The sequence below is a fragment of the Limulus polyphemus genome, unplaced genomic scaffold, assembly GCF_000517525.1.
Source record: "Limulus polyphemus unplaced genomic scaffold, Limulus_polyphemus-2.1.2 Scaffold5243, whole genome shotgun sequence".
NCBI lineage: Eukaryota > Metazoa > Arthropoda > Merostomata > Xiphosura > Limulidae > Limulus > Limulus polyphemus.
Window position 1 is genome coordinate 37,100 of NW_013670853.1, and position 18,259 is coordinate 55,358.

An 18,259-nucleotide genomic window follows, 5' to 3' on the forward strand; every position below is an offset into this window, starting at 1 on the left:
TCAGTACCGATCTATTCCTTCATAATAATAATATCAACAACAACAACAACAACAAAAAGATTCCCGAAGCTACTGGAAAACTCTTAGAATTGACCTAAACATACATAATGATAGTCCTAACACAGAAAATTAACCTAAAGTCAGACGCTTGCTTTTAGAACTGGTCCAGACCTTCATAATTATAGGTCTAACACAGAAAACTTATTCGAACATAGTGGCGAACTTTCAGAAGTGATCTAGAAATTCATAATGACAGGTCAAACAGAAAACTAATCTGAAATCAATGGAGAGCTTTTGTGGCTGATATATACATTTGTAATGTGATATGCCTAACACAAAATACTTGCATGAAATGAATGGCTTGTTTTTAACATTAATTTGGACATTCATAACAACAAGACTTACAAAGAAAGTTACGTCAGCAAGGAACTTCAAGAACTGGTATAGACATTCATAATGATATGCCTAACACAGAAAACTAAGCTGAAGTTCAAGTTAGTTCAAATCTTACAGAGCTTGAATAGAGTTTAACGATTATAGGCCTAACACAGAAAACTTTCCTGAAGTGAATGAGGAGCTTTCATTTTGATAGGCCTACCACAGAAAAGTAACCTGAAGTCAGAGGCGAGTTTTCAGAACTAGTCTAGACATTCATATTGATAGGTCTAACACAGAAGAATATCACAAAGTGTTGAGCTTTCAGAAGTGACCTAGGCATTAATAATGAGAGGCTTAATACAGAAAACTTACATAAGTGTGTAGCGAGTTTAACATTGATCTAGGCATGTATAATAATAAACCTTACAAGGAAAATTACCTGAAACTAGTGGCGAGCTTTGAGAAATGGTTTAAACATTCGTTATGATAGGCCTAACACAAAAGATTAGCCTGAAGTCAGTGGTAGGCATTTAGAAGAGGTTTATACATTTATAAAATAATCATAATAAAGAGAACTAAGCAGAAGTCAGCGGCAAACGTTCCGAACGGGACTACACATTTTATTTTCAAAACGAGACCTAAAACTCGAGCGCTTTCGAATAGTTGACTATTCTTCTTCAGGAGGAGAAAATGGCTAACTTATTGGCTTCAGAGAATACTTCACCAGAGGTAGGGCAAGAGATCATCCCATTTTTTGTACTATAAGCCACAGAGAAGTAAACCACCTAACAAAATTGTCAATTTAAGGTGCAGCTCAACATTCAGCCATTATTAAAATCAATATTTGTATATTAAGTACCTATTTTCGTTTTTCTTTCTTTCTTGTAACTTACGAGTTAGTTTAATTTCACATAGTAATTGATAGATGCTTTTATAATATTGATATTGTCTCTAAATTTAAAAGTTATAGTATAAACCTCTAAGGTACACAAAATAATACCACATTACATATGTGTCGTCGTCTCTAAAATATTTTTTTAAATTTAATATGGTGTCATCAAAATCCATCACAAATACTTTGGATGTATCTTCATGCATTTTTTAAAAGACGAATGACAGACAAATACACACACATAGGTACATTAATCAAAAACACTATACTAAAAGAAACGCATATAAGGAATCTCAAATAACATTTTTTCATTCACATTTCGTGTTTTTCGTGCTTAAAAGTTCCTGGAGGGACAACGGTGAAGTCTACGGTTATTGAAATAACACAAACGTGGCTTCGCGTACTGTCATTCAGTAAATGAATTACTCAATAAATTATTTTTTGTCACGTACCATTTTTAAAAGTTGTCAAATTTTCTGTATACAGAAGTGTTAATTTGAATTTGAGGGTCAATCATCTTTCTGCTAGCAAGAATTGTCGATGTTCTTTCTACGTAACAAAACTTTATTAATCCCACAGCTAAATTTGTTTTGTTTTGTTTTGTATAATGAAAAAACGACCACGAACTCCAGAACAAGGTATATGATTGTTTTCTCATGATACAAAATGCATAGGTTATTCCAATCAGCATTTCTAGCATGGCTTCACAAATCTGGTGTATGCTACTGGGAAATCTATCAACACGAAGAACTATTCCAAGATAATAATAAAGTCAACGAATAAAAAATATATATCAACCTTAAACCCTATAGTGAAAATTTTTCTCGGGAAAATATTAGGATTACAGTCTTTCCAGTGACTCAACGGCAAGTCTGTAATCATACGACACTAAAAAAGTCGGTTTTATTGCCCGTGGTGCTTAACATATCGCCCATTGTGTAGGTCTGTGCTTATCAACTAGTCAATCAACCGATCAAAGTGTTAATTACTTATGGTACAAAAAAAACCAAAAAAACACGCTAATTATGCGTGTTATCAGAGTGGCTCCAATAAACGCTCACTCCTCACGCGGAGACCGGCTGCCTCCAAGAGGTAGTTCCTACACTGATGTTACCAGTGGCCTTCTGGCTGAATAATGACCTAAACTCTATATCAAATAAATAAAATTTAGTGAATTAGCAAGTTAATAATATTCTGTCCGTTCTAGAACATAGATTTTAAATAAATCATTCATGAAAGTCTGAACTTGGAAATCAGGATTAGCAACTGCGAGCTGACATGTAATTTTTCCCAAAGTTACATCTTACCACATGATATAATATTTAAAATTTTCATCTGTTTTTTAACCGTAACTCTTTTGAACTTTCATCGGCTTAGGGTTTATGTTCGCATAAAAAGTAGGATAAACTTTTTGGACTAAAACATTCAGACGCAATACAACACGTGCAAGAACAAATGTAGCGCCCTCGTTTGGTGCTGCTTGTTTGTCCTTGAGTTTCTGAATGCATGACTTTTAATAAGCAAGCTCGTCTTGTACGCGTCTCTGTATTTTGGCAATAACGAGATGAAGAAATCGTGATTGCAGTTATAAAAATAAGTAGGTAAGTCCCTATTTTGACCAGATAAATGAACAATATTTATAACAAAATATGATTAGTAAGTCAAGTGTGAAGATTAAAAGATTATCAATGTAAAATGTTTTGATCTGTCTTCACAAGGTAACGTAATCTAGTAGCGATGAAGGGAGGGCGTACTAAACAATATGGCGTGATCGCAGTGCTGCGCGTCGCTTCCATTGGCACACTTGAGTTTTAAGTTATTTTATAAAATTATTTGTTATTTTTTTATTTGTTCACACATTCAAAAATCACGTGAATCAAGTTGAACGTTATGAATATAAAAAAATAAGAAGGAGAGAGTTTGTATGTGTTCTAAAATTGGAATTCAGATATAGGATTCAAAATTTATTGCAGACGCTAAACGACTCTCAGACATTCGCGGCCAGACGAAAGCGTTGAAAGTATTGCATGCGCCATTTTGAATATTATGTATTAATAATAAAACGACAGTTTCATGTGTAACATTGTAAATACAACAGTTCGCGAAATAAAAGAACATGAAATTGGGATCGTTACGTTGTTGGAATGGTAGAGATTAGAAACTACACATTTCACGATTTATTTTATTTTGTTAATTTGCTCTTCAGCTTGAGCATTAAGTTTTGGGCGTGAAATAAAATTAGGGTAATTGTCTAGTGAGTTAATGAGATATATTTTTGTTTGGTTGCAGTTACGTTTGCAAGATGTTTACATTCATTTGAAAAATAATTTTCTGATTTTCTAAGCAAAATTCGAGGTATTTCAGTCTTGAGCGCGCGCGCATACAACACATTGATATTTCAAGTTTTCTTCACGATATTATCTAATTAATACCACTTCAGCTTGTAATCTTGTTATCAATGGTAATAAAAAAATGTCTGACTACAGAAGAAATCTCCAAAAAAGAACATTGCAACGAATGGTAGACAAGGAAGTTTGATTTTAAGTATAAGAAATGTTAATTTATAAATATTAACTTCGAATTAGAGCAAGCTATACACAAATTTAAAGCGAAACTAAAAGTCAGAGGCATCTTTAGACATTAGTACACGGGGCCCGTGCCTCGAATCCCCCATTGGTATCTTGAAAAATCAGAATTGAAAAAACCATGATCGATATCATACTGAAACGCCGAAAATTCCCGCGCTTATGGGCCCGAGCCCCAAATATTTTAAGCACCTAGCGATGCCTCTGCTAAAAAATCAACGTGTCGATCAGTATAGCTAATTAAATATACTTTTTTTACAATTCTACCTATAAAGGCTGGAATGAATCGTTTGATCAGTTGGGCATCCTCGCTGCTAACGATATTTTTGGCCGTAATCCCAATAATATCTCACCAGGTTCGGTCAAATTAGGAGGTTTAGGCTAGTACTAAAATACATATAATATATTAAGCTAGCAATGCAAAAAAATCTTTATAATAAGAACATAATAATAAACAATAAATTAAAATTAAATATATAATTATCACCAGATAAAATAATAATGTGACTGAGCTTATGTTATTGATTGTCACCAAATCTGGCCACCTTTATCCCATGTAAGGGTACCTCAGCTAGTTTACCTGTAATTGACCTGTGTAAGCAACATGATTTGCGCGCACGTGCAGCCTCTTGGGTGATTTTCCTATCTTCTTTGTCATTTTTCTATCGGAAGAAGATTGAAGATCTCTGAATTTTCCGGTTCTTTGCCACCCTGATCTGTCAAAGCAAAATTTGAAACCTTAGAGTAGATTCATATTTAAAGGAGGGCCAAGTTCAAGTTCATACAACGATTTATTAAAGATATAATATTCAGTTGATAATGAAAGACATAAAGTTTTTTTTTTTTAATTTTCCGTCCATGCATATTTCAGTATCACATTGGAGAAACGGTGAAGATCGACAACGGAGACTTCTGAGAGCTAAATAAAGAAATATGTGGAAAATTACTTTAAATGACAACCAGTTAACCCGGATGTTACTTTAAATGACAACCTGTTAACCCGGATGTTTATATATAAAGTAAGAACCATGGAAAACATTTTTTTTAAACCGAACTGTAACAAGAAATAGTTTATTACGTATATTTCTTGTACTTTCTCATGACTTTCTGTTTCTGCATGTGGTTTTCTTGTTAGGCCTATACAAAGCTTTAGTGTATGTAAGATACACCAACCTTGATTATGTACACAAATGGCCTAAAGTATACGATGTCCACATTTTTTATTCTCGGTATATTGTATTGAACTTTGAAGACAAATTACAGTAATATATTTGGCCCGGTATGGCCAAGTGGTTAGGGCGCCCGACTCGCATTCTGAGGATCGCGGGTTCGAATCCCCGTCACACCAAACATGCTCGCCCTTTCAGCCGTGGGGGCGTTATAATGTGACGGTCAATCCCACTATTCGTTGGTAAAAGAGTAGCCCAAGAGTTGGCGGTGGGTGACTTCCCTCTAGTCTTACACTGCTACATTAGGGACGCTAGCGCAGATAGCCTTCGTGTAGCTTTGCGCGAAATTCAAACAAAAAAAATACAGTAATATATTATTTGGCGTAAGGCATATTGTTGTGAGCTTGTGTACAGTGTGGGGCTTCTTACTATAAACAGTTTTTCAGTTATAGTTAGGATAAAAATGATTGAAACTCTTTTCTAAATATTTAATATTTCGTTTTTTTAAATACTTTTTTATATAATGAAAAAATGTAAGATAAGTTATTATATTGAACAGTAAAGATTTCTTTGCTGTTTAGTGAAGTACAAAAGTAAAGTACAAAATAAGCATCAAGCGTATTAATTTCGTCGTAAGTGTTGATGTAAGTTCATGTCCTGCTGATCCTCTTCATGCGAATTAGGATAGTCAGTAAAAAATAAGATAAATTTCGATAAAAATTAACATAGGTACATTATACGACTTCCTTGATTCGCGAGTTTCTGTTGTTTCATGTTCGTGGTGTGGTTTTAATCTCGTTTCATGTTCGTGGTGTGGTTTTAATCGGTGAAATATATGAACCAATGTTATAGGATTAATGTGGACGCATTTTAGTTGTACTTGGTCTGATTCTACTTGACAGTGCCCCGAATCCCCAGTTGGTGTCTTGAAAAATTAGAACAGAAAGCCATGTTAGATATCATAGTGAAACGCCGAAAATTCCCGCGCCTATGGGTCCGAGCCTCGAATCTTTTAGGCACCTAACGACAGTAAAGCACGTTTACCGAGATTTACAAACTAGTCAGTTAGCCCAAAATACCAGTTACATGCATTTGGGGGGGGGGGGGATCAGAGGAGCTTAGTGTGTTGTGGAGCTTAGTTGTGTGATTGAAGTTTGGTTGTTTACACGAATTGTGTGTAACTCCAGAAAGGGGCTACATAAGACACGTGGTTTACAGGAATTGTGTGTAACTCCAGAAAGGGGCTACATAAGAAACGTGGTTTACACGAATTGTGTGTAACTCCAGAAAGGGGCTACATAAGACACGTGGTTTACAGGAATTGTGTGTAACTCCAGAAAGGGGCTACATAAGACACGTGGTTGATATATAAGTATACACTTTATTTTCACTCGGAAAGTTCGCATTATTTGATTAAACTAGTAACACTCGCTGTATTTCATTACTTCGTTAAGCCAGGGCAACAGAAAGTTGTTTCCCTGAGCTGTGGTAGTGAAAGGTATCGTCCCAGCAGCACTAACATGTGGCCATTTAAATACTTTTGACTGGTGGATTAAGCCTAATTCTGTTATTATTTGGCATATATATATATATATATAAATTATTGCAAATCTAGCTAGAATTAAACCTGCAAGCTCGGTCCTCGTATCATTTTCGTACAGAGTGAGTTATTTTTATGTTTTATATTACGCTTTTTTTTTTTACAGACACAAGAGCCGACTTCACGCATGACTTCAACAACCTCTGGAAGTGCTGTTGGACTACGTGTTCGAATGCGAAGTAAGTTCAAAAGGTTCTTGTAGTTAAAACTTCGTTAAACATTAATACATACGACAGGTATGAGATGTGTTACACTAGCTCCAGAATTTATTTCATTGCTTCTTGACCGTTAGGAGAGAGATATATATAACCCAACCTTCTTCGATAGTCCAGAAATTTACACACGGATATCTTGGTATACCCTGTATAATGTTAAACAACTAAAACTAAGTCATCTTTCAATGTTATACAGCGAAACGTTTTTCATCTTACATCAATATAAAATATTAATAGCTCAGAAAGGTTAATATCAGTATTGACCAGAAAGAACCACTATGCCGGTCTAATGATGTGGCTTTAGAGCTCAATGTAGACTCCATTAGAAACATTTCTATAAAATAGTTTGTTAGAATTCTTTATAGAGATTCTATCTCCACTCTATGTCGATAACACCTTTATAATTTTAACACCTTTGACATTTTGTAAATGTTGGAGGTATCCCACACTTTACAAAATTTAAAAATTCAAAAACAGTTAAAATAGGACAGAAAAAATATATCATTTAAAAAAATGGGTCCGGCATGGCCAGGTGGATAAGGCGCTCGACTCGCAATCTGAGGGTCGCGGGTTCGAATCCCCGTCACACCAAACATGCTCGCCGTTTCAGCCGTGGGAGCGTTATAATGTGACGGTCAATCCCACTATTCGTTGGTAAAAGAGTAGCCCAAGAGTTGGTGATGACTAGATGCCTTCCCTCTAGTCTTACACTGCTAAATTAGGGACGGCTAGCGCAGATAGCCCTCGTGTAGCTTTGCGCGAAATTCAAAAACAAACAAACAAACATCATTTAAAAACGACGTTTCGCCACTGTTAACGTGGCGTCATCAGGTATTCAACACAATTGTACACGACATTTAAGTACACCCAATTGGTGACGTCAACCATATAACCATGAGCTAGCGTAAGTATAAACCTACTCCTTGTGTTTTATTTATTATATTCTTTTGTATTCCTTTATTAAAATAAATAATCAATCCTTGTTGTTCACATAAACTATCATAGATCACCTCTATTTGACCCATTAAAACCGTCGCGTTCTTCGGCTTTGGGAAACAAAAACCCAGATGAAGCTAATCATCTTGTAATTAGTATGTTTATCTACGTTTTTTGCATAAGACACATCTAAATCAGTAACCACTGTTTTCAAATCTGAAGGAAAGCCAGCTTTGTACACTAACATCTTACTCGTGGTGTGACGTTCCGAAGATCATTTGGGGTTTTTTCTCGTTGTGAATGTAAGTGCGTGTGGTTGTTTGTACTGCTTATTATTTCTTAAAGTACACCACGTGCGGTTGCTAAGGTACGTTGCATGTGGATCGGGAATTCAGTTTTTTCTGATTATTGCAAATAGAAATAAAGTGACAAAACTTTAGCCTCAAACATGATTATAGGAAGTCAATGAAATAACGCGTAATAGTGTTAGACATTTCTCCTCTAACTAACATGGCTGCGCGTTTCCGTCGCGCAAGTGCGGTTACGCGTTTTTGAGGGAACGGTGTCCACGCGTCTCAGTTTTGGATATTCGTGATCTCTTTTTTTAATTTCTTCACAGAACCACTTATAGTATTTAATATTAAGATCCGATATTGTTCAAATATCGCAATTAGATTGACGTTTATAATCATGACGTATTTAAAGACTTTTTGCTCTTTACACGTAAAAATGTTTTTTGTTGTTTGATTTATACATCTGTTTGTAAGGTAACGTTATTCGGTGGTTTCACTCATTCAACCTGCCACTTCGGTTAGGGCGCTCGATTCGCAATCTGCGTCGCGTCGCGAGTTCGAATTCCGTCACCGAGCATGGTCTCTCTTTTAGCCACTGGGTGGTGGGGGGGTTGAGTAGCTCCCTTCATTCTAGTCTATCACTTCAAAATTACGGACAACTAATGCAGATAGAGTAGCTTTGATTGAAATTCAAAAACGTAGTTGCCCTTCCATTCCTGCATTGTCTCATAATGAATATGTGCGATGCAATGAAGACATAAGCTCTCGTGCTTAATTCTAATTTACCATTTGATGTCTCACCCTGTTAAGTAGAAATGCAAAGCTTAATCTTGGCTGATTTGGAAAAATAAACAACTGGTTTGTAATACTTCACTATAACGTTAACAAAATAAACAACTGGTTTGTAATACTTCACTATAACGTTAACAAAATAAACAACTGGTTTGTAATACTTCACTAGAACGTTAACAAAATAAACAACTGGTTTGTAATACTTCAGTCTAACGTTAACAAAATAAACAACTGGTTTGTAATACTTCACTATAACGTTAACAAAATAAACAACTGGTTTGTAATACTTCACTATAACGTTAACAAAATAAACAACTGGTTTATAATACTTCATTACAACGTTAACAAAATAAACAATATTTGTTAATAATACAGCTTTATTATTATTTATATGTTACGTGAATGTGAGTTAAAACATAAGCGGGATTACGGGGGGGGGGGAGCAGTACCCTTAGTTTTTTATGTGGGATATAGTATACACACCACATTCACAACAATTAAGTGAAACGTTTTTTTTTTCTTCTACCCCATTTTTGGTCCCAAATCCAACCCATGGGTTATAATTATCATTATTAATATTGAGGATAGTAAAATAGGCCTAACAGTTTCTTGCTTAGTGGCCACAGAAATCCCCTAAACTAAGTAAAATTATTATCATTTTTTTTTTTTTACGGCCTAATATAGATCCAGCTTTAGTACTTGTGACGATAGTAAAGTAGGCCTAACAGTTTCTTGCTTAGTGGCCACAGAAATCCCCTAAACTAAGTAAAATTATTATAATTTTTTTTTTTACGGTCTAATATAGCTCCAGCTTTCGTACTTGTCTACTTCCCTCAAGACAAGACTACAACCATAGTTCCAAAAAGAAAAGTCGAAGGATGGATTACTCCTGGGAAGAAAATAGAAATCAGGGCCGGGAAGGACAAGTTTCAGGGCACCGTCATTGCAGCTAATGGTAAACTATAATTTGGACATGTAAGAATAATTCTGGTGATTAAATTTTATCTGAAATTTGTTAAACGTGTCTCTTTTTTAGTGCCAATAAAATACTTCCAGAATCGCCATTTTAGTGAACCAGAGATACAATTGTTACTGAGCTATTGAGGTGATAATATTTCATTGTATGTTAAATTAATTCTTTAAGTTGGGTTATATACTAAAAATTCAAAATGTGTTAGCGATTGATCCTGTTAAGCCTTTTTAGTTGCAGAATTTGATATTTCAAAGTTTATTTTCACACTATTACAGTATGTAGAATTGCATATGTTTTTCTTCTTCTCTTGTCAGTCAAAAGCTTTCTTTCAAAATTTAAAGGTTATGTTTACTAGTCCAGTAGTCTTGTGTTCATCAATTACACCATAAAGGTATGTTGGTACTGGTTCAGTAGTCTGTATTCAGTAATTGTGTAGTGATGGTTGTAGGTTGGTACTGGTTCAGTAGTCTTGTATTCAGTAATTGTGTAGTGATGGTCGTAGGTTGGTGCTGGTTCAGTAGTCTTATATTCAGTAATTGTGTGGTTATGGTGGGTTGCATCCGGCCCAGTAGTGTCATGTTCAGTAGTTTTGTATTCAGTAATTGTGTGGTTATGGTGGGTTGCATCTGACCCAGTAGTGTCATGTTCAGTAGTTTTGTATTCAGTAATTGTGTGGTTATGGTGGGTTGCATCTGACCCAGTAGTGTCATGTTCAGTAGTTTTGTATTCAGTAATTGTGGTGGTGGGTTGCATCTGGCCCAGTAGTGTCATGTTCAGTAGTCTTGTATTCAGTAATTGTGTGGTTATGGTTTTATTTTTGGGCTTGAAGCACAACTTTGTCTTGAAGAATGATGACTTAGAATCTGAACATGTCCATATTAAGTCTCTCCATAAGTGAAAGACTTATTAAGTATTATAGTTGCAATGTATCCTATGGCTAAGGGTAAGGGAGGCATCTAATAAGTTTTTAATCAAGGAACCATTTACGTGAGGGTAGATGTAGCCTATTAGTTAGCATGATCATATTGTTAATTGGAGGATTCATGGTTCGTGGTCCATTGCAGCAAGCACATCCTATGTATTTTGGGGTCTAGGCTGCTTTAAGAGTTATGAACAGATCCTAATATTCAGTCACATAGAAGTAGTCCAAGAGTTGTGTTTACTAACTGATTTCCCTTTAAAATTAAGAATAGCTATGTACAGATTAGCCGTTGGTGTAGTTTTGAGCAAAAAGACTTTGAAATAAACCATTTAAAAATTATTTTAGTGTTAAAGGTGCAACCAAAAAAACATTGTTTATGAAATCCTGTTTTAGTGTATAAAATTATCGTGCCAGTATAAATTATAAAAATATTAATACAAAACAATGAAACTATTAGCCCAGGAAACAGTAAAGTATAAAAAATTCTTCATCTTATATATATATTTTTACAGATAATAATGAAACTTTGGAATCACACAGAGTAGAATTTGAGAAGGAGTGTTTTAAAGGAAATAAACAAGTCGACGAAGAAGCTGTGAAAAGATTCATCACAAAATCAGGTGCTATAATAGAGGATCCAGATTCTGAACCAGATAGTATCAAGAGAAGAAAAGTTGTGTCATCTTCAAAGCATCAAGGGAAGGTGAGACGTTTTGAATTATCAGAGTTTAAAACTCTAGTAAATCTACAACAAAGGTTCCGAACTTATTTTATGTCACATATCACAGTTAGACCAGTGAGTGGTTTTTATTAATAAAAAGTAAATCAGAAGAAATTATTTATAGATGAGTCAGCAATACATGAATGATGAGTGCTTGCTAGTGCTGGTAACTCACCAAGATTGGCCTCCAATTTTGAGGTGTGGGGATCAGTTTCATTTCAACGTTTTTCGAGGCTATTGTACCCCCCCCCCCCCGGTAAATGTTTCAGCATACACCCGTGAGTGTGCACACCACGGGTTGGGAAATACTGGTCTATAAATCGAAGACTGGCATCTATTTTGATTGGAAATTCTACAATATATATCTGTAAAAAAAACAACAACAATATCTTGATGTCTTGTAAGTTTTTGGAGTATGGTGCTTTTTTTACATAAAATTGAAGAGAAACCATTTTTTAAAAATATTGAAGCCTCAGATAAGGTCTTAATTTAATTGTAATTCAGGGCTTATACATAATAATGTTTTTATTAGATTATAGAGTATTTTTTTGTAAATATTTATTTCGGGTTTTAGATGAAGTGTGTAAAATGGATTTGAAATTTTGTAAACTATTTCCTTCACTATAAAAAATGAACTATAAGTAAACTTGTTGCACAAAATCAATTGAAATCACAACAGTTATTGATAAAATACATAACTTCATTTTTAACTTTACAGAGAGCTACATCAGATCGACGTGATTCCGAGGAAAAGCAAGAACCTTCTTCCACCAGCAGTCAGATAAACGGAACTTCTGAAGCAAATGGTTTTTCAAGAAAACCTGATCCAAAGAAAAGGCCTCTAACGGAAGAACTCGTAAGATGGACGGAGCAGGAGATATCTCATACTGGTTCCAGAAATGAGGCTACAAGTCCATTGACGGTTGATTATTCAAAAGATGATATAACACCTAGTAATGGAATTAGGGAAAATGATCATAGAAATATTTCTTTACGGATTCAACCTAGAAAACGACATTTCAGGAAATACATTCCAGTTCGTCAACAGTACCAGCATTTATTATCATCCTCATCATTATCTAAATATCCAGTTAGGTCTTATGTTGCTGGGTCTAGTCAAAAAAGTGTAAAAACCAATGAAACAGTACTTAAACAAAATCCTGTTCAAAGTGTAGAAAATACAACACTTTCTTCTCAGGATAAACCAACTCAGCCTCAAAGAAGTTACAGAAGAAGAAGAAATCTGAATTCTCAAGATCAACATACAAGTTTTCAGAACCTTTCTTCCAATTCTCAAGTTCGATCGTTTACGTCATCTTTCAGTGATGCTTCACCTTACCAGGTCAGTAATCCTCTTCAGTCTCCAGGTCCATCTATTTCTGTTACTCCATCTATGCCTCAAGGTTCAGCAGCAGCTGCTGTACATTTACACTGCAGTTGTGGCTCACAACTCGGAGAGGTTATGCAAGAACTGAAGAACATTCGAGGATTATTGGAAATTATTAGATGTGATCTGAAGAAGCAAGAAAAACAGTCTTTGTTAGCAGTAGATGTACATCCTCATTGTATTACCGACTCACCCCAGTTTTGTACCAGAGGACAAAGGACGATGCCACCTTTCTCTGAACCTCACCATCTAGTAAATGAAATACAGAAACAATCACTATATGTAAGAAATCAGTTTTCCGATCTTCCCAATTTAACGATAGAAGAACCTCTTGACTTAGAGAAAGATGATACTCTTCTTAATGAACCCTCTGATAATGAAGAGACTGTCGAAGTAGACAGATATCAAGTTCAGCACATAAAAGAGAATTGTGACAAATCCCAGAAGTCTCATCAACTGAAGAAAATGGGAGGAACAGAAGATGAAGAGGTTCGAGATCAGCATTCTGGAGCTCTCCCCGAGAAGCAATATGAACTTAGTGAAAAGGAACTTGAAGAAATTTTGGCTAATTGTAATTCACCTCAGCATTTTGCTGTTTTCTTGATGAGAAAAATATTTACAGAGACAGAAAGATTATCTGGCAACGTGAATGGATGTGGAAAACCTCCTTTGAATCCTGCTAAAATCAAGTACATCAAGCATCTTATTGAGAAGTTCTACGAATTTGACAAGACTGATCAAAGTGTTTGGAAGATGTGTGTGAAAGCTATTGATTCTGCAAACAGAAATTTTCGAAACAGGGGTGAAATTATTAAAAGAAGAGCAGCTAAAAAGGCAGCAACTAAAGGTGGACCAAAATCCATTTAGGAAGGAAGTGTGTCATGGTAGCTTCAGTTTTTATCCTGATCGGATTGAGATAATCCTGCCATTTAGAAAGGAAGTGCGTCATGGATAATCCTTGTGAGGACTATCATTATGGTGAAGTTCTGTCACTGGAACTCCGTACCAGATCTTGTCATAATTACACGTGGAATACTATATTTTGTAACCTGGTAACTAGTTCCATTATCTTTTGTATTATTTGGCAGTTCCATTTGAACAGTGCATGAAGACGAACTGTTAACTTGCAGAATGCACCGTAACCTCAGGTCTTGGTAGAGGTATTTTTTAAAGGAGGATTTTACCACTGGTCATCAGAAGTTTATTGTGCTGTTACGATATGAACACATTGCAAAATATAACTTAGTTTCTTCCTTCCATTTGTCACAAACGTGTATGTGATAGCATTCTTTATAATGAAGTCATTTTTCTGACCATGATTTTCTATGCGGGATAAACGTCCGTTAAGACTCTAACTTTGCCCACGTATCGCATTTCCCCTCTCCATGTTGTTCTTACATCGTGATTGTTTACTGGAGTAAGCGTGTTCAAAAATCACTTTCGTTCGATAACAAACTTGTGTGTAACCAAATTCTCGATAAAATACGTCTTATAACTGGTTGTGTGTGTTTTGAGATAAAGTCGTAATATAGGCGGCATTTAAATGACGTGTTTTATACTTTAATATTTATAGCAAGATAAAAAAAAACTTTTTATTGTTTTGTGCTACTATTTAGCTATTTAATCTGCCATAGGAAGTTTTTTTGTTTAATAATGACAAATAATAAAGCTGAAACTTGAGATGGTTGGCGCATGGTAAGATTATTTTAACATGTTATCTATATTCGATAACAGATGGCGCTTCTAAACTTCTCGTTTTCTTTGATTCTTTGATTGTTTGTTTGTTTGGAATTAAGCACAAAGCTACACAGTGGGCTATCTGTGCTCTGCCCACCACTATTATCGAAACTCGGTTTCTAGCGTAGACATACCGCTGTGCCACTAAAGGGGGAGGGCAGGCGTTTTCCTTGAAATTTGTTATTCTTACTTCTTATTCCATACGTGCTCTCCTAATAATTATAACTTTAGTTTCATAAAAACAAAGTAATGACTTGGTAAATTTGTTCTTTTCTCTGATATGACAATAATGACGACTTCATTTCTTCGGTGTTAATAACAATAATGTATTTGACCAGTATAACTGATTATGTGATTCAATTGCTCATACACTCGTTAGAAGTTACTACGAACCACAATTTAAAGAAATCATACATATTAAATTTAATTCCAATGATAAATTACTTGTGTTTAAACTCCAAATATGACATATCTATCGATTGTAGTTATGGTTGTAATTTTTTATACGAAAAGAAAGTTCCAGAAACACAATATTTCATGAACGAAATAATAGAGAAAGTAATTGATTTAATCGTAAGATAAATTCATTATTACAAGTGAAAAGTTAATAATATTTAAATATAATAAAGGTTTCTAATATCAAAACTCAACACTAGATGACGCCACTCAATAAATTCCTTTTCATGAGGCACGATTTGTATATTTAGCGACCCTTATATCGCTTATAAAATGTTATTTTTAACATTGAAATGGGTCTTAGAAGAAAATTTATTTACAATAAATTTCGATATTTTATGCTATTGTTTGGCTGATATACTAACAGCATTTATTTTCCTTCCCAATGGTTAAGGCCTTTCGCTGTGCACGTACTTCGATGCATGTCATATGTAATATTTCAAACAAAATATATCATCAGATTTCAGCTTCAAAGACATAAAAATCCGTACAAGTGACGATACTCGCCATTACTTTATTACTAATCATTCCACGCAGAAAAACAAAATCCACAGACGTTAATTACTAGAAAAATGATAATCTCTGTGTTACACGACGTTCGCCAGCAGTCTGTTCCTGCAACCATGGAAACAACCAACTAGTGAAGCCTCGTGTGAAATCGATTGATACTGTAATGATATGCAAGTATGTAAGACAACTGGATTATTACAGTTTTATTGCAGTAAAGTGAACACAGAATTGATCATGCATAAGCAAATGTAATAAACTAACTTTGACAGACTCGTACAGAAATGGTAGTGTTTTGTCTGTGATAATCAGTAACTTTTGTGGCTACAGAAAACCGAGTCAAATGACGATATCTAGTAAACAAGATGTTAATTTAATATGCAACGAAACTGATCAAGTTACGGAGTTTTCAATTACTTTAAGTTCAGAATATTTATTTGTTTGATTTTTTTTAGTCACGTCAAACTTCTCATGTCACTCAAAACACAATTTATGAACAAGAATTAAAAAACATTTATACATTTATACTTTATAAAACATTATAATTCATTCATTTGTTATCGTTACGACGGAGCTAAAAGGTAAGAAGTGAAGTTGGATGTGTAGTCTGAAGCTTGGTGACAGTGTGAAGTAGAATGTGTAGTCTGAGGCTTGGTGACAGTGTAAAGTAGAATGTGTAGTCTGAGGCTTGGTGGCAGTGTCAAGAAGAATGTGTAGTCTGAGGCTTGGTGACAGTGCAAAGTAGAATGCGTAGTCTGAAGCTTGGTGGCAGTGTAAAGTAGAATGTGTAGTCTGAGGCTTGGTGGCAGTGTCAAGTAGAATGTGTAGTCTGAGGCTTGGTGACAGTGTAAAGTAGAATGTGTAGTCTGAGACTTGGTGGCAGTGTCAAGTAGAATGTGTAGTCCGAGGCTTAGTGGCAATGTGAAGTAGAATGTGTAGTCTGAGGCTTGGTGGCAGTGTCAAGTAGAATGTGTAGTCTGAGGCTTGGTGACAGTGTAAAGTAGAATGTGTAGTCTGAGTCTTGGTGACAGTATCAAGTAGAATGTGTAGTCTGAGGCTTGGTGACAATGTGAAGTAGAATGTGTAGTCCGAGGCTTAGTGGCAATGTGAAGTAGAATGTGTAGTCTGAGTCTTGGTGACAGTATCAAGTAGAATGTGTAGTCCGAGGCTTGGTGACAGTATCAAGTAGAATGTATAGTCTGAGGCTTGGTGGCAGTGTGAAGTAGAATGTGTAGTGTGAAACTTTTATTTTTTTTATTTAACTTACTCTTACTGTCATAGCTGCATGGGATATGACTAGGTTAGACAAACCTTACAATTCTGTCTTTTATGAAATTACAAATACAACACATTTCGTAAGTAACTAGGCTATAACCAAAACGCTTCTATAGAAAATGTATCCTTTCATTTACACAAATAATTTTAGATATAATTTGTACGTTAGGTATGTATTAGTTTTTCCTGGTGTTGGAAGCTTACAGCAGTTGCTAGAATTCGGAGTTCGATCCCTGTGGTGGGCACAGCAGATAGGTTATTGTGTGGATTTGCACTTAAAACAAACGACCATATAATACAAATGTTAAAAGCTCACCTGAGATAGAAATCTTCAACGGTCTGCTTGTGACACTTCAAAAGAAACACACAGTACTGAATAGGTGCAATAATTCATATTTATCAAATAAATATTCCCCGCACTTTTCGCTCTATGTCAGGGGGAAAGTCCTCCCCCCACCAGCTCAAGTTCAACGGTACGCTTGAGGGCTTATATTTGCTAGAAACCGGAGTTTGATGCCTGCGGGTGGCACTGAACAGATAGCCCCTTGTATAGTTTTGTGCTTAAAATATAGAAACAAAACGAGACGAGAAGCTGGATTTCTTTTGTAGCTTCTTTTTCAATAGTTACTTTGTGTAAAGCAACATCTGTTGCATATTGATGATAGACTAATACTGTATTTATTCATATACGCATGACAAACGTTAAAAATAGGCTTAGCCGGCGCTGTTAGAAGAATGTTCACTAGGATGTAGTAACAAGCTGAAAGACGTGGTACTTCTGTAAGTACTTGATTTAACATTTGTTAATGTAAGAATGTGGATTAAACGAGGGAAGAAACGTGACGTCATTTTTTAAATGTTTAAATTCAGATAATATATATATCGTATATGTATTAAGCCTATTATACATACACGAACTTGCCGATTAATCGCTATGATTTTATAAACACATTTTGCTAAAGTACCAACTTACTTGTGGGTCCATGTTTTTGTTGGTTCCAGGGTCTTTAATAACGTATGATGTAGTATGTGGACCTCACCAGTACAATACAAGGAGTCCACATACTACATCGTATTGTACTGGTGAGGTCCACATACTACATCGTATTGTACTGGTGGAGTCCACATACTACATCGTATTGTACTGGTGGGATCTACATACTACATCGTATTGTACTGGTGGGGTCCACATACTACATCATGTTGTACTGGTAGGGTCCACATACTACATCATATTGCACTGGTGGGGTCCACATACTACATCGTATTGTACTGGTGGGATCTACATACTACATCGTATTGTACTGGTGGGGTCCACATACTACATCCTATTGTACTGGTGATGTCCACATACTACATCGTATTGTACTGGTGGGGTCCACATACTACAAACCAGTACAACATGATGTAGTATGTGGACC

General features: G+C 35.4%; 1 protein-coding gene across 5 annotated transcripts; it reads left to right on the plus strand.

The window, feature by feature from the left end:
• Positions 1-2,766: 2,766 nt before the first annotated feature.
• LOC106472319 lies at positions 2,767-14,543 on the plus strand. Of its 5 annotated transcripts, none has more exons than XM_022400927.1 (6): positions 2,796-2,867; positions 4,727-4,874; positions 6,731-6,803; positions 9,666-9,815; positions 11,268-11,458; positions 12,195-14,543. In XM_022400927.1, exons 2-6 carry the CDS (start codon positions 4,860-4,862, stop codon positions 13,728-13,730), a joined length of 1,965 nt encoding a protein of 654 aa, XP_022256635.1. In that variant the 5' UTR covers positions 2,796-2,867; positions 4,727-4,859; the 3' UTR covers positions 13,731-14,543. The 5 variants fall into 5 exon arrangements, with proteins under 5 accessions (XP_013788411.1, XP_013788410.1, XP_022256635.1 ...); XM_022400926.1 differs by having other exon boundaries at positions 2,797-2,871; XM_013932957.2 differs by lacking the exon at positions 4,727-4,874 and having other exon boundaries at positions 2,767-2,871.
• The last annotated feature ends 3,716 nt before the right edge of the window (positions 14,544-18,259 follow it).